The sequence below is a fragment of the Triturus cristatus genome, chromosome 4_2 (genome assembly GCF_964204655.1).
Source record: "Triturus cristatus chromosome 4_2, aTriCri1.1, whole genome shotgun sequence".
Lineage (NCBI taxonomy): Eukaryota > Metazoa > Chordata > Amphibia > Caudata > Salamandridae > Triturus > Triturus cristatus.
In genome coordinates, this window is record NC_140586.1 from 416,175,849 (window position 1) to 416,198,481 (window position 22,633).

Genomic DNA, 22,633 nt, shown 5'->3' on the forward strand with positions numbered 1-22,633 from the left:
GCTTCTTGGCATGCAGCTGTCCATATGACCTTGCGAGGTTGCTTCTTTGAGGTCAATTCCGTCAAGGGGGCTACGATGGTGCCATATCCCTTGACGAACTGGCGGTAATACCCAGTGAGGCCGAGGAAAGCTCGGACCTCTGTTTGGGTCTTGGGGGGCTCCCAAGCCAAGATGGTCTCTATTTTGGCCTGGAGGGGTTGCACCTTACCTCCGCCCACCAGGTGTCCCAGGTACACGACAGATCCCTGTCCAATCTGGCACTTGCTGGCTTTGATTGTTAAGCCAGCGCATTGCAGCGCCTGCAATACCTCCTGGAGGTGTTGCAGATGGTCCTCCCAGGTGCCACTGAAGACAGCTATGTCATCCAGGTAGGCCGCTGAGAAGGACTTCAGGCCAGATAGTACCTAATTCACTTAACTGGAATGTGGCCGGACCATTTTTTAGCCCAAAGGGCATCACTCGGAACTGGTAGTGGCCCTCGGGGGTGGAGAACGCTGTCTTCTCCCGTGCTCCATCGGCCATGGCAATCTGCCAATATCCGGATGTCAGGTCAATGGTGCTGAGGTACCGGGCTGCTCCCAGCCGGTCCACCAGCTCGTCTGCACGTGGGATGGGGTGAGCATCTGTCTTCGTGACAGAGTTCAACCCCCGGTAGTCCACACAGAACCGAAGCTCCGGTGTCGTACCCGGTGGGGCCGCTTTCGGCACCAACACCACTGGACTAGCCCACGGGCTGCTGGAAGGTTCTATCACCCCCAGCTCCAGCATTTTTGCCACCTCACGCTGGATGCTATCCTTCACTCGGTCAGAGAGCCGGTAAGACTTGTTCTTCACCCGGGGGCTGTCCCCTGTGTCCACATCATGGGTACACAGATGAGTGATTCCAGGCGTGAGGGAGAACAACGAGGCGAACTGTCCCAGGACATGGCGACAGTCCCTCTGTTGCTCTGGGGTCAAGGATGGGGAGAGGACTACACCTTCCACCGAACCATCCTTCTCTTGTACCGCTCGAAGGTCAGGAAGAGCCTCATTCTCTTCCTCTTCGCTCCCATCCGTCACCATAAGGAGAGCAAGCTCTGATCGCTCATGGTGCGGCTTCAGGCGGTTGACGTGGAGCACCCTGAGGGGCTGACGGGGGGTTTTCACATCTACAACATACGTGGTCTGGCCTCGCCGCTCCACAATGTCGAACGGGCCAGTCCACCGGTCTTGGAGGGCACAAAGCTCCCCAGGTTCCATAACCCACACCTTCTGTCCAACGTCTAACTCGACCGTCCGAGCGTTGCGGTCATACCACTCCTTCATCACGGTCTGGCTAGCCTCCAGGTTCTCTGTGGCTGACAATGTCACGGGGAAGCTTCTGTGAAGTCTTCTCCCACCCCTCTTTCACTAAACTGAGGGGACCCCTAACGGGATGGCCATAGAGCAATTCAAACGGGCTGAACCTGACTCCCTTCTGCGGTACCTCCCTATAGGAGAATAACAAGCAGGGGAGGAGGACGTCCCATTTACGCCTCAAGCCCTCTGGAAGGCTTCGGATCATCCCCTTCAATGTCTTATTGAAGCCCTCTACAAGTCCGTTAGTCTGGGGGTGGTAAGGAGTGGAGAGCCGATAGGTCACCCCACACTCCTTCCACATGGCCTGCATGTAGGCCGACATGAAATTGGTGCCCCTGTCCGACACCAAGACCTTGGGGAATCCCACTCGGGTAAAAATCCCCAACAGTGCCCGCGCCACCACCGGCGCAGTGATGGTCCTCAGAGGAATAGCCTCTGGGTACCTTGTGGCGTGGTCCACCAAAACCAAAATGAACCAGTGTCCCGCTGCGGTCGGAGGGTCCAATGGCCCAACAATATCGATACCGACCCTCTCAAAAGGGGTCCCGACCACGGGGAGCGGTTCCAACGGGACCTTCAACTTAGTCCCAGTCTTGCCACTAGCCTGACAAGACTTGCAGGTCTTGCAAAAGGTGTCTGATGCAATCCTCATCCTGGGCCAATAAAAATGGGGGACCAACCGTGCAAAGGTTTTGCCCTGACCCAGGTGTCAAGCTAAGGGTATCTCGTGCGCTAACTCCAGCAGAAAGGCCCGGTAACATAGGGGGACCACTATGGCCCTCGAAGATCCATGTACCGGCACCCTGGGCTCACTGTATAGGAGACCATCCTCCCAATACACGTGATAACCTCCCAGTTCCTGACTGGCCACTTGGGCTTCGGCCTGCCGCCGCATGCCTTCAAGCGTGGGGCACGCCCTTTGTGCCTGACAAAATTCCTCCCGGGTAGGCCCTCCTTCCACATGCCAGTCAGCAAGGGTCGGCAAGTCCTCCACAGGAACGACATCTACCTCCGCGGACTCCGGGGGCACCTCTGCGGCCTCCCCATCCATCTCACGGGGCATGTCCTCTACCACCTTCTTCTTTCCACGTTTGGCTTTGGGTTGGGCCATGATTCCAGGCTCCAACCCAGGGTGAGTTCCATGCCGGGCAGCCATGGACCGCGTGCTGACGCAAGTCCTCCCTGGTAATCCCAGCATCTCGGTGTGAGCGTGAAATTCAACGTCTTTCCACTTGGTGTGCTCAGGTCGTTCCCTAGCAAACACCCCACAGGCAAGGCAGGGCTCACAGCAACTCTCAGTAGGCCTCTGACTCCTCCCCACTCAAATGGAACACGAGCCACTGGATAGTGACTCATACTGCCGTCAGCCAGTACGGCTGGATGGAACTCCTCGGGGACTACTTGGTCTGGGGACACCAGCCGCCGCACGACAGTGGTCATGCTGGCCCCTGTGTCCCTCAGAGCTTCCACCTCCTCCCCATTAATTCTCACCCTCTGCTGATATTTAGCAGTGTTCGGGGGCAGGGACACTACGGGGACCACCTCTCTATCCCCGAGTGAAATCAGCGTCAGGCCTGTCCACTCCCCTTCCCTATCTAAGGGCAGCTCCACCCCAAGCGCTATACTACTCACCCCGGGACTTTTCCCGCCCGTTGGGGCTGGTGGTCGCTTGCGACACTTGGGATCTCCCCTGTAGTGTCCAATCTCCCCACACTCGTAGCACCACACAATCCTAGGCTGCTGACTCCTGTCAGGGTAAGTGGGTCTTGTGGAATTGGACGGGGGTGGGGTTCCTACTCCCTTCCCAAACTTATTTTGGGGACCTTTCGAGAACTCCACCTTTTTATCTCCCCCCTCTTTCTTCTGGGGGAAACCCTGTCCGCCTTTCGAGCCATCTCCCCCGGGGCCCTTGTGAGACACCCGGGTGCTCACCCAAATATCCGCCTCCTCCGCAAGCTCACGGGGATCCATCAACTTGCGGTCCACCAGATGTTGGCGCAGCTCCGGAAAGCTCTTATCCAAGAGGTGCTCCCTTAAAAAAAGATCGTACAACCCTTGGTAGTCCTGCACCTCGCTGCCACGCACCCAACCATCTAGTGCCTTCCTCGCATAATCAAAAAAATCTACCCATGTCTGGGTGGACAGCTTATGGCTGCCACGAAACTTTTGCCTGTACCTCTCGGGGTTGAGACCAAACTTTTTTAACAAGGCCTCTTTCATGGGGGCATACCTCACCTGATCCGCCTTGGCCAAATATAGCAGGGTGTCCCTAACATTGGGAGGGATATACCGGTATAAACCACCTCCCCAATTACTCTCGGGTACCCCATGGGCCGTTAAGGCTACCTCGTATGCCTCCAACCATTTCATGATGTCGTCCCCCACTGTGTAATTGGCAATTACCTCTTTAGGTAGGTAGAACTTTGACTCTTGAGGTTCCTTAGGTATGCTGCCACCATTGTCCTTATTGGACGCGTTCAATTGGAGGGCGCGTAGCTCCAGCTCTTTTAGCTGAAGTTCGTGCGCCAGCCTCTTCTCCTCCATTGCCCATTTCTTGTTCTCTCTTTCCCTTTCTCTTTCATGTTCTAATTTCGCTAGCTCCCATTTTAGTTGCCTCTCTTCCCTCCTGTCCTCGTACTCCTCTGGGGACGCGCTCCTTCTAGACCCTGTCCTACTACTGGCCCCAGAACGTCTCCCTGGGGGCACATTTTCTGACATATCTACATTTAAGATGTCTAGTACTTCTTGGGCGCTCTCCTCCTGAGGTGCATATGGCACCTCCTGTCCCTCATCCCCTCTCCCTTCTGGGTGGGCTTCTACCCATGCCCTAATGGCGGTGCGGAGTTCCGGTCCTTTGGCCCTCCGTACCCCAGGTACCCCCATCCCCTGCCCGAACTCCCTTAGTTGATTCACTGAGTACCCCTCGAGGTCAGCTAACCGGAATTCCATTCTGGCAGGTGGGGAGCTAGACACTAAGGAGAAAAATTCCTAGGGTATAGGCAACAGTTCTCAGCTAACCAGGCTTCTTGTACTCTCAACCTGGACAGTGGAAATAACAATGCAGCAATCAATGGTTTCAGAGCTCTGGAACAATTAGGCGTTTAATTGTGGCGCCCTCCGCCTCACGGAAGGGTGCTGTATGGTCACAGGTCCTAAGGATCCCACCGCTCGCCAACAATGTAGGACCTGGGGTCTCCAGGCCCTATGGGGCGGTAACGTGGCACGAGCCGGTCGGGCAACCAGAGGGCTGTGTGTTAAGCAACCATACAACACGCACTCCACACGCGACGAGGAACACACACAATAAGTGACGCCACACCGTAAAAGTTATGTAATTGCTCAAGATTATCCCAGTAGGTCAAGTTAGATGCAATTCACGAGGCAACAGTACATTTTCATAAGTGGATACCACAACTCTTGGCAAGGTGCATGTCATACAGGGACCTTCAAAGAGGGCTATTCCCTAACTGCCACTCAGGGGTGATATCCGTACTGCCTGCAATGAACGGGGCCACCTACACTTCGGGACGGAGCATAAATAATTGGGTGATACTCGTAACCATGGGCATTTAGCACGTTAACAGTAAACATGATTAGCAGAGCGCTACTCGTAATTAATGACATTCAGTGCATCAACATGAGATATGCATAACAGTGCGCTACTCGTAATTACTGGCATTCAGTGCATCAACATGAGATATGCATAACAGTGCGCTACTCGTAATTAATGGTATTCAGTGCATCAACATGAGATATGCATAACGGAGCGCTACTCGTAATTATTGGCATTCCGTGCATCAATCTGAAATATGCCTGACAGAGCGCTACTCGTAATTATTGATATTGCGCACATCCATATACAACCTGAATCCCCGAGCGCTACTCGCAAGTAATCGTAGGGAGCACTTCAAGGCAGTCCCGGTGTACACGGAGCAGTTAGTCGGACACACGCGGGACTCGCGGAGCGCGTCTCGCGAGCCCCGGTGCAGTTCGTAGGGCACCACGCTTCAGTGCAGTCCTGGGGGGCACCAAGAAGGGATCCCTCGGCAGGGTCTCTCCGGCGCGATGACACGGGGAACTCCCACGGAGAGGGGGACCCGGGCTGAGGGTGCGGTGTGGCTCCCAACCAGTAGGGGGCGCACCGGGGACAATCCCAGCCTCCGGGCTTACCTCGATCTCGGCGTCCGCTCCAGCGACGATGGGGAACTCCGCCTCGGCCTCGCGACTCTCCTCACACAGCTGCGACGGCAGCGACGGGGCCCCGGGCTTCTCCGCGGGCCTCGCGACTCTGCAGGGCCCTTCCTCCGGCCTCCAGGCCGCGGCAGTGAGCGCGCTGGCGTCGACGTCACAGGGGGGTGCTCAAATTAAGGATGGGGGTTTGTGTGCTAATACCTGGTCGATCCCCGGTGGTTCGGTAATCTGCTTGCATAGAGTTTTAAGGGTCAGTCTGGACACGCAGTCTCAGCGCTTGCATATAAGGTGAAAGTTCAATCTGGACACGCAGTCTCAGCTCTTGCATATAAGGTGAAAGTTCAATCTGGACACGCAGTCTCCGCTCCTGCATATAAGTTTCTTGTTCTCAGATATTAGATGAAGTCTTGTTGGCGCAGATGTATCTGGCGCCCTTAAAGAGGGTTCTGTTACAGGGGGTAGGGATGGAGAGGGCGACTAGGTCCTTCCTAGTCAGGCTGGGCAGAGGTTCTCTGGATCCTCCTACTGCTGGGCAAGAGTGGGTTTCACAGGGTCCCTCACTCACTTAAGAGGCAGCACCTAGATCCTGTCACTCTCAGAGGCATAAGTCCCTGGCTAGGCCCTACCGCCTACACTCCTGGTGGATTCTTCCAGCTCTGCTTCACCCCAATGGCCAACTCACCACAAAAGTTTCCCTCCCTCTCTTAAGTAGCCCTAGGTCAGGTGACCTCTGGCCAAGGCGGCAAAAGAAAAACCACACCTCCCTTCTAGAAGGTTCCAGCACATTCCAGGAGCTTCCCCACTCTACCTATGGGACAAAAAGGCGGGCTGGAGTCGCAACATTGTTGTGGGGTTCCAGCCAGCTCCTGGCAGCTAGGGTGCTACTATGAAAGACCACTCTGCAGTAGCAGGGGCCTGTGGCAGCCATCTTGGGAGAAGGGAGCACCTGCAGCTTAACACTGATTGGCAATGAAAAGGCGCCCGGAGACCTAGTCCAACATAAAAATGAGGGTGGAAAAAATGAGGCACGATACAAAAATGGAAGGGGAGACCACCCTAGGGCTGACAGGTCCAACAAAGTAACTGCACCATTGGTAATAGGGGCACATTTTAACACGCTATTGGACCCTATTTTAGATAGATCTACCCAGAGAGATTGCGTCCAAACTCCCAGGACGCAACAGGCCCTTACAAATATGCCCCAGGACCTTGGGCTGGTGGATGTAAGGCAGCATGTAAAGAGGATATGCATTCCATAGTAAAAGGTATAGACATTATTCTAGACTGGCTTACATTTTTGCTGATAGAGCTGTGGTGGCTAAAATAAAAGAGGTCAGCAACTCTCCCGGGCATATATTGGATCATTCGGCTGTTTGTATGTCCGTTCAATGTATGGGGGCTAAACAAAACTCTAGGTGGACTTTGAAACAAGCCATTTTGTTGGATATAGGGGTTGTTTTCACTCTAGAAAGAGCTGTTGGTAATTTTTTATTGATGACACTGCTCAGCTTCGCTTGGGGTAATGTAGGACAAATATAAAGCTTTCATTTGCGTGGTATTGCGCAGTCAGTCACATTTCAAGCATAAGGCAGAAAGGGGAGAAGTGTGTGGGCTGGAGCAAAAGGTGGAGCCCTGGAAGCAGTACTGCAGTGGCAAAATTAGGGGTCCTTTAGGGAAAGGGAAAGGGCCAAAAAATAGCTGGAGGCGGTGCCGCTAAACTATAAAATCAAGGTGGAGGTTAAGCGTAGGGAACGCTGGTGTACAGAGTGTATGAGGCATTTTGAGTATGGGGACTGATCAGGTGCTTTATTGGCATGGAAGGCAAGGGCTGAGAGATCTAGGAAAACTATTAAGGAGCTGGTTGTGAATTCCCAAGGGAATGTTTTGAATAAAGTAAAGGAAATGCAGGGATATCTGCTGTCCTTATTTTCTATACCTTATACGGAAGAAGTTTCTTCTGGATTTGGATAAGCTTGGAGGATGGTTGGGCAGCATAGAGTTCCCGGAGCTTGTGGTGGAAGGAGTGCTTAGAGGCGCAGATCACTCAGGTGGAAATTAGGAAGCACCTGATGCGTATTAAGAACGGAAAGGTGGCCGGTACGGATGCATTTACATTAGAAATGTATAAGCTTCTAATGGAGGAGGTAGTCCCAGAGTGGGAGATATTGTTTAATGTAATATACAAAAGGGATGAGCAGATACCTCAATAATGGAAGGAAGCTAAGATAGTTTTAATATTAAAGCCAGCCAAGGATCCCAGAAGGCCGATTCAGAACGCCCAATAACCCTGTTGAACGCAGATTATAAGGTTTTCACGAGCATTCCGGCTGGAAGATCAGCGAAGCTAGCTACACAGCTAAATGATTCAGATCAGAAGGGTTTTGTACCAAAGTGGCAAATATAGGAGCTTACTCAGCAGCTGATTGGATCCATTGATTTAGTCACCGCTCATTCAATTCTTTTGGCTGTGGTTACGATAGATGCTGCCAAGATGTTTGACCGAGTATGGTGGGCATAATTGTGGGAGGTCTTGGCAGTGTTGAGTTTTAGTCCCTGTTTTATTTTTGTGATTCAGAGGTTATATGAGAATGCATCAGCTAGAATTTTGTTTAATAGGATATTGACAGGGAGCTTTGGTGTTCATAGAGGCACTAGGCAGGGCTGTCCCTTGGCTCCCTTTTTGTTTGATATCTATATTGAGCCATTTGCACAGTTACTTAGAAGAGAGGATCAGGTAATCTCGTTCAGCACTTCACACTTTTCTAATAAGATCACGCTGTGTGCAGATGACCTGGTTATTAATACATCAGATTCTAATCAGACTATTCCCAGGGTGCAGTGTTTGCCGACTGAGTTTGGGGCTCTATAAGGATATGTAGTGAATATTTCCAAGTCAGAGTGTTGTGTAGTTCCTAATAATCCATAGGATCTGCACATTTGTTGGACAACATAAACTCGGGGCTTGTTGCTGGGACTGATTTCGGATATCCCCACAGGATATGTTGGCCTATGGACCAGCTAGCTCACAGTGCCACCGTAAGCCCCCATAACCTTATCAGGGAGCAAAGGGTTTCTGGCAACCACTGAACATGACAACCCTAACCCCTCAGGGATCGTGGAAACAGATCTGAACCTTTCACTCATGCTTTCTTGTACTCTGGGAAATATACAGAATTCACATATACTCATTGAACCAGCTTTATTCTTGTATAGAATACACGTGCATCATAATCAGTTGACAGAAGCAGATAAAGGTGATTACGAGCACCAAGAGTGTAAATAGTTGATATAGCTCTACCATGTTGCTAAAACAGTCTATATATGCAGGCATATAAACAAGGCAGTAATCTGGCGTACTCCTACTGTGCAAAACCCTACTATACCTAGAGGGTCTGTGGGTTTAAAGCCAAGAATCCCCCCAAAGGATGAGCCAACCCCATTACCTGGTGAGCGAGAATGTAGCAGCCCGTCCTGGTCACGAAATGGACACACCCTCACAGAGATATCAGGCTGCTGCATGGTGAAGTATCAGCATTCAGGGGCCCTCTGTGTTACTTGAAGTGCCTTCTCTGCTAAACTATTGGGATGTTTATTATTTATAATAGAAGGCAGACTTGTGATGCACGTTGTAGATTAGCAATATTAAGGATTTGTTGATAGCTCCGTCGGCCCTTGTATGAAGATAGAACAACATTTGTACATAGTGCGTAAAGAGGCCTTGTACACGATGTTCGAGACATCGTGATAATGTTGTGAGTAGCCAGAGGTGTACGCAAAGTAGCTTCAGAGAAACCAATACAACATGTTTATGTTTGCAAGTATGTCCAAAAGTTCACTGCAGGAATGTTGTTGTAAAAAAATAGGGCAATGTGCAAAATGAGCAGCTTTGCTACATGGGCCTAACCCGGGAACATAACCAGAGGGAATGTGTTGGAATGCGGAAGGCTGGATGGGGAAGTCAGGACAAAGAAGAAATATTTTAGTATCATCATTGTCAACCCCCTGGATGCAATTCCATTGTATAATCTGGGTAGGGTGGTAAAGGAGGTGGATTTCTTTCTAACTAGATGGAAGTATCTTCCCCATACAGTCTATGGGCGAGTGAATTTGATCAAGATGTCGATCCTTCCCAAACTGACATATGTATTTAATTGTATCCTTTCTACATTCCCAAGATTGGTAATCGATAAGATCCAGGGGAAAATACCAAGCTTTATATGGGCATCAGGATGGGCAAGGCTTGTATGGACGAAGTGAGGCGCAGGTTAGAAAAGGGTGTTCTTGCCCTTCTGGATTTGAACTTGTATTGTATGGCTTTTCAGTTTTAAGAACTGTAGGATGCTTTTGGGTAAGCCAGATAGCTCAACCTGGGGGGTGTTACTAGCTAAATGACCAATGAGTTAGGGGCCACCGGTTTCCTATATAGATTTGGCGCCCTGGGTTTTTTTTTTTTTAAAGTATGATGAAGGTTTTAAAGGCCACCCTAAGTCTTTGGAGTCGAGCATAGAAATTATGTGCATCAGCTATTACTCAGACTTCGCTCCTATTTAGGACTCCCCGGGTACCCCAGAATGCTTGAGGGACGGGTTGTGACTTCCATTAAGAAGGGCTGGGATAGTCACTGTGGGGTAGCTAATGGCAGGGCAGGGGATCTTACCCTGGAAAGCTGTAAGGGCCAAGACTGGTGGCTCATTATCAAGGTTTAAAACATTTCAGCTGTCTCCCTGGTTCATAAGTGTGGCTCAGAAGATTGGGGGGGCTGGGAATTTGAGTCAACATGCCAGGATCTGAGGACTACATGTAAGGAGGTTGCCATTTGGTATTGGAAGTTCCTGAATGCCAAGGATAGAACAATGACTGTGCCATATTCAATAAACGAATGCATCATACAAGGGGCTGAGTTGAGGCCAGTATGGCAGACTTCTTTGGGGTTGTTGTATTTAGTGGTCAAACTGGCTAATCTGAAGCAAAATCATTTTTTTACCATAAATAGGCTATACTGGACCTCCCAAAAGATCGCAAAGTTTGTCCAGGAGCCGGCTTTTAGATGTAGAAGTTGTGGCCTCTTGAGACCCAATGATGAACATGTCTTCTTCACTTGCACCAGGGTAATGGTGTTCTGGAAATATATTGAGAACATCTTAAAGGAGATCCTGGATGTAAATATCACGTTAAGTCCGGAGTTAGTTTTAATGGGGGTAGACATAACTTCACGTAGACTCTTGAGTAGAGTGCAGAAGGGCCTCTTGTTTTATTTGGTGCTTTTAGCCAGGAGGGAGATCTGTATACACTGGACTGACCCACTTCCTCCATGTGCAATCATCCGTCTCAAAGTGGTATATCGAACCTGCCATTTGAATATTGAGGCCACGCCTGGTGGCGCGAACAAGATATGGGCCAACTTGATTAGATGGAGTGAAATCGCAGTTATAGAATCAAGAGTTTGAGGGGTCCTATGGTTACATCAAGGTGCCGCTTTAGGTAACGGGCTGGTGGGCTCGGTCAGTGCGGTTGGTTGAGCCTAATGTGAATGCAGCAGCCCGTGGGCCGGATATGAAAGTTAAAAAGGCCCGAGGCATGGTGATACGAGGGCCAGAAAAATAAATACCCTGGGTACACATTACACAACATATACTAGGGACATATAGCTAAGTTACAAATGCCAATTAGAAATAGGCCAATTTACCATGTTTAAAGGGCCAGCACAGGCACTTCAATACTGGTTAACTGTGGTAAAGTGCATAGAATTGTAAAACAAGTCAGGCAAAAGGCAAAAAAATCTGGGTTGACCACACCCAATAGACAGATTTCTTTCAAGGCACGTGAGGAGAATTAAGGAGGAGAAGATAAGATTTCATCTGATGGACTGATGAAAATCCTCAGAGCAGTGCTTTGGTTTTCACAGTTGCATTGAGATTGCCAGTTGTGAAGGCAGGCTATATTTGTCATTATGAATATTTGACAACTAAAGTTATAATTTAAGTGCTATAGCATGTGTTATTCTAATATTATGCACTAGCCCAAAAAAAAATCCACCAAATCGTTTTCCCTGAAATGATTAGGTCAAATCGATAGATGTCCTAATTCCCCAAGATGAATCTGCAACCTATTCAGAGAAAATGAAAAGACAGCTTGCAGGTGTCTCTCACCCCTGGAGTGAGAAGGGCTCTGTTTATGCTCGAATGGTAAACATTTCTTTCGTTCAATTTTCAGGAAGTACACAGACGCTGATCCTATTGAAGCTTTGTGTTCTCCCTCATTTGGTGCAGCAGTATAACCCTATGTGACGACTGAGCGCACATAATTTAGAATAGCCTGACATAAACACTGACCTAGTCTGTCACTTTAGGCTCTAATACATTCTGTGCACATGCTAACATGCAGCTTGGCCTTTAGAGGTAGGCTTAGAGAGTGGTAGAGAGTGCTGAGTTTAAGAGAGCGAGGTAAAGGAAGGTGTATTGCGAGGGAAAAGACATCCACAAGGGACAGGTAGGGACACTTTAGATTGAAAGACAGAATGTAGTCATACTGAGATATATAGATAGGTAGAGAGTGATAAGGATAAAAAGGGAAAGGTATAAGAGATAGAGTGAAATAAAGAGTCAGATTCTGGTGGTCAACCACACATGCTAATACTTACTGATTCCATTTCTTACCTCAAAATAAAATATAAGAGGAATGTAAGGGCAACTTGTTATGTTTCTCATACAAGACCTTGCCCTGGGACCACCTTTATGAAGACTTCTCAAGGGTCATAGGACCAATGCATAAGTGCTGAGTAAATGCAAAGTACATGCAAAGTATGTGCAGTAGTACTTGTGTGCCACTACGACACATACTCATAAATGCCTTTGTGGATCGGCCCCATAGTTTTTCATATGTGACAAAAAATAGGAAGCCCACAAGTTGAAACATTAATTCAGGATTAGCTTTAAGATTAGGAGGCCAATTCACAAAGGTGTTTGAGTCTGTAAAATAGTATTGGAGGAGTACGACTTCACATATATATAAACGCCTCAATGAATTGGCCCCATGGTATGAAGTTCCCGTCATACATCTAATCAAGTCGAAACCCATCTCGCTAATGCCCCAGCTTTCGGTCAGTCCAGCCATAACATTCTATTATGATGTCACTCCGTAGCTTCATGCTGACCCTAGACTGTTCCCCTGAGTGAAAACACATACTGCTATGCCACAGGCAAAACCCCTGTCCAAAAGTACACACCTTTAGCTTTTAATCAGGAATGTGATCAGAATGCACACTCATTCTAAAGTTGAAAGGAAGACATGGTCCTGCTACAACCCAGTTTTACTTCAACCAAGCAGGTTCATATTACAGATATCACGTCTTCAAGGCGCTACAATATAATATTAAGCACCAAAAATCTAAAATGCTGTGACCAAATGGAATGTTTAATCAATAACACACACAGTCTTGGCTACTGTTATACAAAGACCAAGGGGCATATTATTGAGGACGGCGTTACAATTATCGCGGTGATAATGGGCTTGATAATATGCCCTGGAGAATTGCAATAGAAGCCCAGGTTCACACCAGAACATGGGCTTCTATTGGAATTCTTAAGGGATGTTATCAAGCCTATTATCGCCGCTTTAGCTGCAGTTTTCTGCCACTAAACCGGCGATAATTTTTAACGCCGTCCTTGATAATATGCCCCCAAGATCGCTCATAATAGAGTTAGTTCTAAACCTAACATTAACGCTTGTGTTCTGTTGGTAGACGGGATCAGTGAGCGCCACTGGATCTGCATCAACTAAAGAGACAGCCGAAAGTACAATGTCTCCTATTGGACATCAGACTGCTCTTGTGGTGAGTGTCTTCTTAATTTCATATTTCTTCTTGTTCACAACATCGAAGATCATATCAATGTGTGCATATCTGTGTCGCTTAGGCTCATATGCAAAGACTTTTGTATGACCTATTACTACTCCAAAAAGTTATTCTGTTTCAGATTATTAGCTGGGACTAACCAACTATTGTTGCGCTATTTTTCATTAAACCTACTGGATTGGGCAGCAGGCAATGCCACATGCCCTGCTACAACTCATTGCACAGCATTACTTTCCGCTTCCGGTGGTACGGACCACTCGGATTCTGAGATGCAGCCGATGACATGGCTGAGCAGTGGTTGCACGGAATAGCGGTACTGCGGGGCGCAGCTGGAAACATTACCAGGTAATATTTGCGGTGTTCTGTGCAGCCTCGAGCAGGGTCACAGAGAGGCTTTCATCACAGAGCTTCAGCACGGCCCCAAACTTTTGATCTCACAAGGGGGCCTCTTTCTCTGACGTGCTCATGTGTGGCCCATCGAGGAGGAGCAGCGGCTGCATTTAAGCACAAAGCAGCAAAAAGATGTTGCAGCACTGCTCCTGATTGAAGACACTGCGTTTGGACCGTTTTTGTGGACTCAGTGGGGAAAAAGGAACAAGCATTTGCAATGCAATAGGTCTCGCATTAGTAAAAGTTTGAGTTTTTGGCGTAGCAAATAATGCAACACTATTAGCTCGAATTTTTAGTAATGGAGACCTATAGAGTGTAGTGTATGATGTATTATAAAAAAAAAGCTGATGTGTGAATATGGGCCAAATGAGAATGGTAAACCGTAAAAAAAAAAATGGATGAATAAAAATATGAAAAAAGGATCTTAAAATGCAAGATGGAATGTATAGAGGGTGACCCCCACCGCCTTGTGGGCCAGCGTAGGCGCAGCACCTCCAGCGCCTTGGGGGCCAGGGTAGGCGCAGCACCCCCAATTGCAGCACCTTGGGTGCCACGGTAGGTGCAGGACCCCCTCCTCCTGCGCCTTGGGTGCCAGGGTAGGCGCTGCAGAGCAGTGCTGGACGGATTGGGGCGTGCTGGGGGGGGGGGGGGGGGGGTCCCTGGGCAGGGAGAGGCTGGGGTGGGGAGCAGTGATGGGGGAGGCTGGGTGAAGATGTGGGGCAGGCTGGGGATGGGCCAGGGGAGGGCGAGGCTGTGGTGGGGAGCAGTGATGGGGGAGGCTGTTTGAGGTTGTGGGCCGACTGGGGATGTTTAGGGGAAGGCCGCTGTCCCTGGGGAGGAAGAGGCTGCAGGAGGAGGGCGTGGGAGGGAGTGCCGGAGGAGGCTGGCTGAGGATGTGGGAGGAGAGCGCATTCCTCGCCTAGATCGGAGAAGAGATGGGGTACTGCCGAGGCAGACAGACTCACAACGCAGCAGGCTGGAACACACACACACCATACCTTGAACTCACAATGACTCGTGCTTACACACACACTGACACTCACACACAAGTTGCACACACACTTACACTCTCCCACACACAACATGCTGACACATGCTGACACCCGCACACCGTAACTTGCGCACACACTGGCACACTCATGCACACATTCATACTTCCACACACACACACAACTTGCACACAAGCTGACACACACACACCATAACTTGTGCACAGACTGACTCATGCTTACACGCACGCTGGCACACACAACTTACGGACACACATCCAAATTGCACACAGGCGACACTCACACCCACCACTTAATCACACGCTGATACTCTCACGGACAAACCCATACTTACACAAGCTAACATATGCTCGCACATACACACACACACCGACGCGTTCATGCATGCACCCACAACTTCACACACACTGACTCATGCTTAGGGCACCCATTGCATGCAGAGAACTGGTTTACAATTACATAAGCCCCGCTTACATATGACTAAGGACAGGAAACAACACAGCCTGCCCATGGCACGAGATAGACAAGAAGGCATGTGCAAAAAGCATGACCTCAATAGGGAGTGAAAGGGGGAGGGAGGAAACGTGCGGGAGGAAAAGTGTAGGCGAGAACTGAGGAGGGAGTGAAAGCAGAAGGGTGGTGAAGACGGTGGGAGAAGGAAAGTGAAAATGTTAAAAGTGAATGGAAGTAGGGTAGATGAAAAGGTGAGTAAAGATAGAGGAAATGCGGTGTGAACTTACTTGAGTTCCAGTGGTGGCTGGTGACATATGAAAGTGGTGGGGCGTGACATTATTGTTGTTGTAAGTCGAAAGTGAAAGTTTGAACTGCATTGGCTGTCGCGTTTTTTCCCTCGAGAAAGCTTAGTAAAGTCAATCATGGCAGTGAAGGGACCAGTGGAGGTTATGGCCGGCACTGTTAATAAGCAGACAGCACCCACTGCGACAACTGTCCTACCCCGAGCTGTAAACAACAGAGGAACTATTACCGAATTTACTGTATTTCTTTACTGACCTTGGGGTGGTTTGAGGCGGGACTCGAACTCGTTACCCGCGAGGCAGCAGTGTTTTTAATCACTAACGGTTTGAAGAAACTACTTGCACTGTATCTTGTCCACATTACATTTCAGGGTTGGTGTCCATGAAACATTTCCTTCCATAGTATGAGACTTCAGTATTAACAATGCTGAGAAGTACTAAGGAGGACGTTCGTAAAATGTTTGTGCTTATTGTATTTTACCAGATGAATTTGATGCACCCGAGGAACTGCTGGCCGATTAAAAAACACACAACAACCAAAACAAGATTTATGAGCGCATGTGCCGGGATCTGACTGGGGCTGTTAAGCCCTGGAGAAAAACAAGCCCGGCTGAGCGTGGCGCGCGCGCGCTTGGGGGCGGGGGAGCCGACCCTTTGAAGTGCTCCCAAAAGGCGCATTGCATGGCGACACGATGCGCGTGATTGTGCGCGTGCTAGCCATGCAATCCGCTTTTTGGGAGCACTTTTCAAACCCGCTTTCTATAGTCTCGCTTAGCGATCGCTTACGCGATCGCTTACGGGATAGCAAGGTCGAGACCTAAAAAAGATGAGACATGCAGGAGATTTTATCTATCCTCGAGTCTGTGTGTGCCTTCCAGCGTGAATACTGAAAGAAACTTTATTACATGATTTAAAAAAAACCTTTGCAAGTTACAAAAGATAAAAGTATACCTATTAATAAAATAGAACCCCAGTTCTTTTGATAAAAGACGCCTGGTCCCCCACTTGTCAGAGTTCTCTTGTGGTAACCCTACCACCAATACTTTGATAATGGTCCCTTAGGGGCGTTTATAATCGTGTCTAAGATAAAAGCTTTAGTCCCAGAGTAAACCAGTCTGTGCGCCAAACCCCTTTAGATCCTTAGGTTGGTGGCTCTGACAATATTTCCTTTATCTGGATGCCTGCGAAGAGGATCTTCCAGTTATTTTGGAGATCCAGGAGGCTGCGCCTCTGGTGGAGGTTGCTATCGATGGATCCCCTCCCCTAGTTTTTTTGCAGCGCGATCCATAAACCTTAACAGGGCACAGTTTAAATTAGTGTTCCGTGGGTCAAAACAGGCCAATACTGTGGCTCTGCACGATCTGACCTCATTGATGTTCCAGTCTCTCCGAAGAAGGGACCTTCTTTCCTTCAGCAGGCCTGGACACAGGCATAGGATGTGTATTATGCCTTCCAGCGTAAATACGATATCAGCGGCTGAACCAGTGGAGAGCCACCAGGTTTCCCACCAGGGGTAAGTACCTAAGTGAATGTTGTAACAATTGGAGGGTGTCCTGGTTGTGGGTCACCGGTTGGATTTTCCCCCTTAATTTAATCTGAGGCCGGAACAGGAGAAGACCACATCATTTCACCAGAAAGGGGAAGCATTTAAAAATGACTAACAAGATGGGTAATCTGGATACTGCTGTGGCCCTTAAAGCCAAAGCACGAACAGTTCAAATGCGGCTGCCCGCGGCCCCCGCAGGGGGCCACCATAAACGTGCAGCCCCTTTAGTGCCATTTGGGCACTTCCCCACCCCCACTATAATGCGGGACTCCAGGAGGAGTCCCCTTACCAGACACGTCACTTCCGGCACGCAGAGGAGGTGGGGAGGTATTTATGTTTTCCCCAGCCATCTTGACATCCTCTTTACGCCGGACACGTGAAGATAGCATCAGCAAGAGCAGAGCGCAGTGTAAAATCCTGCCAAGGGTCAGCAACAGTGTCAAACCCTTTGAGCTTAGAGGAAGACATATTAAATAATGGTGCAGAGGCTGGAATTGCAGGGGCGGCCTTGGAAAGTGTCCCACAAGGGTTGTTGGCAGAGAAAGGAGGGTTAGGAGAGAAAGCCCCCACAAAAAGTGAGTAAACAAATCTCCACATAGAGAATAGCTGGGCAGCAGATGACAATGAGAATGGGGCAAGTAATAAGGTCAAGAAAGGGGGAAAAAAGCCACCACTCGTGGATATCAATAAAGAATATGCTTGCTTGACCCAAGGCAAGTCAAAAGAGTACCCGATCTTTGCAAAAGCGAAAACTTTAACTGTGCCTCAGGTACCTTACACTTCCATCAAAACTGGGCTCCCTCTAAGTATGCAGTCTCCTCTACAGAGCCCAAAGCAGGCAGATTAGTTGCTAGACAGTGGTACTCAGCAATTCCCCACAATCCTGAGCCTCCTGTAGCGGTATCAGATATGGGCCAGCAAGATCAGGTGCATCCGGAAACAGATGGACCCCAAGTAAATTTCAAATCAGCAGCAAAGATAGGATGCTATTGGGCAGTGGGGTATAAAGACAATGATGAACCTTATTATTGAGGAAATTATAGAATTAAACATAACACAAGCAAGTGAGATAGGATACCTGCACCAACGATTGTCTAAAATTGAAGACGCAGTGGTAAGTTTTCCCACAAGAATGCATGAGACATAGTCTAGGATCTCGCAGCTGGAGTACCAGATGAGCGCCATGCAGCAACAAGTCAACCTAACAAGGTAGAAAAAATCTTAACTAGAAAATAAGATCGACAAGTTGGAAAATCAATTACACTTCTCCAATCTGGTAGGAGTTCCGGATGGATGCAAAAGAGTCCAAGTCCATCAATGGGTCAATACATTAATTAAGAATAATGTTCTACCGGAGTACACAGGAGATCTCACAATAACACAGACACACAAGGTCCCGGCTCAACGATATCCAAACTCGAACCTGTCACAGAGAATTTTGGTGAATTTTGCAGACTTTCGCAGAAAAAGAGCGGATTTTGACCAGAGCCATTCAAAAGAAAAAATTCTCTACTGATGAAGTACCTTGCAGTCGTATCTTTTCTAATATGTCGGCAGCAGCAGCGCGCTATAGAAAGGAATTTATAAAGGTATTATACTTGTTTAAAGCACAGAGAGCACAGGCAGCAATTGCCTACTAGTCTAAATTAGGGTTTTGGTGAAAAGGAAATTTCACAGGTTTGCTAACTAAAATGAAGCCCAGGAGCTGCTGCAAAAGATTTCTAGCTGAAAATATGTGGTTTTGAAAAAATTAGCGGGCAGTGGAAATTGAGTGCCATAATGAATGTGTGAATAACAGAGATGGGGGATGGGTAGTTCCCCCGGGTGCACCACCATGGCACCCAGGAATGGCATTCATTACTGCAAGATGGGTATTGTGGGACATTCCCCTCTCACTTGGGACTGGGAGGTGTTGGGTGGAGGGCAATGCACTTTTGAGAAGAAAACCTTTTTATAAAAAAGGGTTAACGTGAAAGAAGGATACAGGGACAATGGGTCTTAAAGTTCGAATGACACCATGTAATGTAATGGGATGTCCAACAAGCATAGGTATGACAGTTGAATTAGGTGGTTAACTTCCTTTTCTCCACAAGTTATAATGCTCCAGGAGACCCACCTTAAAACTAATACACAAAAGCTGTAAATTCCTATATACTACTTTAAAGCATACTTTGCTTGGGATAGGTTGGCGGTAAGGGATGGTAGTGATTTATCTTGGACAAGGTGGTGAGTGGGAGGACATTCAAGTTCTAAGGGATCTCAATGGTAGATGGATCTGGATTAAAGCTAGGTTGGATGGAATTTTTTTAAATTTGGTACTCTACTACGCCCTGATAGTGAATGATCCTACAGCAATTATGCAGATTAATAAATTGTCCAAGGGAGCAGTGGGCCCTATATTTTTAGGGTGCTATTTGTAATTTTATTCAGGACCTAGTAAGAGATACTTCGGATAAAACCCAAAAATAATTGAAGTCATGTACCAAAAAAGTATTAGATATAATTAAACAGGATCATCAATTGATTGACCCATGGCGTAGTGCTCATCTGGGTCTCTCGCAATATGCTTGCTCTTCCCATCGATTTGAATCAGCTTCTCATATAGATTTTTCTCTCATCTCCAGCTCCCTTAATTGTGCTGGTTCTGAAATTTGGCAAATTTATTCTCAGATCACTCATTGGTTGGTATTGAGTTAAAGGTAGAGGCAAAGAAGAGAGAGGGGTCCAGGTGGCAGATGGATTGTCTCCTTCTTTCTAATCCGTAATGGTTGATAAGTACCAAGAAATATATAAAAGAGTTTTTCAGGTCAAAAAGGGTACACTTCACATTTTTTCAGTTTGGGGTGCTTTTGAGGCAGCATGCGTGGACAGATAGAGGCATTTATGGCTTCACTACCTATAAACTTGGTGGCTAATATAGCTGAACTCCAATCTGCAGTCGACACTGCTCTTCAGAAGAAGATTTGGCTTTCGGGGGCACATTTAGCAGCAGATACGCACTTGACCAAAGCAAAACGGGAGCTAAGGGAAATTTTTATTTTGGAGGAAATACAGAGCTTACAGCTGACTCAACAGCAAGTGTACGAGGAAAGCTAGATGGTAGGTACATTCCTAGCTTGGTCAACCAGGGTTAAGCAGGAAGCCGGGTTAATTACTGAGCTGCAGAAACCAGGGACAGGGACTGTAGTTTCCGAAAAGAACGAGCTATCTAAAGGTTTTTTGCAGCATTACAATAATTTGTATGCCACCAAATATAAGGCCTCGAAAGAGACATATATCATTATTTTCAATCTATAACATTCCCACAATTGGCAAGCATACAATCAGAGGGATTAGAAGTGGGTATTACAGCATTAGAAATCTAACAGGCCCTGACCTCAATGCCTTGTGAAAAGGCTTGTGGTAATTATGGCCGTCCAACAGAATTGTATAAAACCTTTCCTAAAGAATTAGCGTCTTTTTAATGGAGCTTTTAATTTTATAAAAGAAAGGGGTGAGATTCCATCAACTTTTAACGAATCAGCCACTGTCAGTTTGGTAAAGAAAGGAAAGACCCTTGGAGATGTGAACTCATATCGGCCGATTAGCTTATTGAATACTTATCATATAACCCAGCTAGCCAGAAGCTAATTCATAAGGACCAGACTGGGTTCGTGGCTGGCAGGTTGATGTCGTCTAATTCTGATTTTTTAATGAATGCGCTGGATTTTTTTAATGGGAATCTGACGCCCACACTGATCATGATGGTAGATGCTGAGAAAGCATTCAACCTCATCAACTGGGATGCACTTCTTTATGGTCTTGAGAGGTTCAGTTTTCCATCTCAGTTTATTTTTATGCTTTGTAATAAATAGCAGGGGTTCAGTCAAAGGTATTTATAAATTCAAACGATCAGGAATGGTGGAAATAAATAGGGAAACTCTACAGGGTTTTCCCTTGCCTCCTGTTCTATTTACCTTTTTTATGTAACCCCTTGCATTTAGGATTAGGGCTGACATGGGTATTGAGGCATCGATAGTGGGAATGTCTAAGCTTAAGCTATATGCTGATGACCTAATACTTTACCTTCAGCCCGAAGAGGACAACATCAGAACAAAATTGACAGACATTTAGCAGTTCCAATCAATTGGGGGATATAAAATGAATCGTAATAAATCAGAATTCCTTTTATTTAATACTTCTCTAAACGCTCTTCCTCTTAACCTTCAGCTGCAGGCTTCCAATCCTAACCCAATTTGCTATTTGGGGATAAATGTAACTAACCGCTATACAGAACTTTATAAATTAAATTATGAAGTGATGATGAAAACGATCAGAGGCTTACTGGACAGATGGTCATTTTTTCCTCTTACAATAATAGGACAAGTTGCTTTGATAAAAAGTCTATTTATCTGCAACCTTTTCAGAGAAAATAAAAAAGACAGCTTGCAGGTGTCTATCACCCCTAGAATGAGCAGGCGCTGTTCATGCTCAACTCTTGCTTCTGTTACACTGAATGGTAAACATTTCTTTTGTTCAAATTTCAGGAAGTACACAGAAGCTTTGAGTTCCTCTGATAAAACATTGAGCTAAAATGTTTTCTCTCCCTCAGTTGATGCAAGCAGTATAATCACATGTGAGACCTGAGCACACATAATTTAGAAAGGACTCACATAAATACTGACCTAGCCTGTGGCTTTAGTCTCTAATACATTTTATGCACATTGTTAGACCTGGCATCATTGGCATGAGTCTCTCCCCCATTTTTTTCTGTTGGCCTCCTCTGTTTACGATGTTTTTGCTGGAATATTGCTTTAGGCACTGTGCCACTGCTGATCAGTGCCACAGTGCAAGTGCTCCCTATGTTAAATTGATACATTGATTGGTGTTACCATGATTGGCTTGGTTGACTTACTGTTCAGACCCTAGTCTAGTGCACCGCGTGTGCCAAGGGCATGTAAGTTAACTGCTGCTGGTGGGCTTGCAGCACTGGTTGTGCCACCCACAGAAGCAGCTTATAAAATGTGTCTCAGGCCTGCCACCGCAGAGCCTGCGTGCAGTCCCTGACTGCCATGTCGACTTGGCAAGGAAACCTACTTGCCAGTCTCTAAAACCTTCACTTTGCCACATTTCAGACACCTCTATGGTAGGCCCTAGGGCTGGGTGCATTGTGGGTAAAAGGTAGGTCATGCCCTGATGTGTGTGGCATGACCTAATAGTGAATTACAGCCATTTTCGTTTTTCACTATTGAAGGGCTACCTGCCTCCCTTAGGCCAGAGTGAGTAGACTGATTATTAACTCCATTATAATCTATCTGACTCAGGGAGCATGGTAGCAGGTCGAGTTTAGTATCCCTGAACTCAGACTTTAATAACACACCCTTTAGGATGGATGGTTTTTAAATTCTGTGTTTGAAAATAGCCCTTTTAGAAAGTGGCTATTTTCTTGTCCAACTATCCACCGGTCTCTGCTGGTTTGGTGTGTGTGTCAGGGGCTGGGTGGCTCCAGAGGTCTGAATGAGTCAGTGTGGGGTGAATGAGGCATCTACACTTAGAGTGGGGGAAGAGTAGT

At 47.5% G+C, this 22,633-nt stretch overlaps 1 protein-coding gene across 2 annotated transcripts in view; it reads left to right on the forward strand.

Moving 5' to 3' along the window:
- LOC146834490 (ferric reductase 1-like) overlaps positions 1-22,633 on the forward strand; it is a 439,656-nt gene that overhangs the window by 159,398 nt on the left and 257,625 nt on the right. For both annotated transcript variants that reach the window (XR_014960631.1, XM_085601878.1), the window contains exon 7: positions 13,271-13,360. Coding sequence is in view for 1 of the 2 variants with exons in the window: in XM_085601878.1 (XP_085458004.1) it covers positions 13,271-13,360 (90 nt within the window). In the remaining variant the exon portion in view is untranslated. The remainder of the gene's footprint in view (positions 1-13,270; positions 13,361-22,633) is intronic.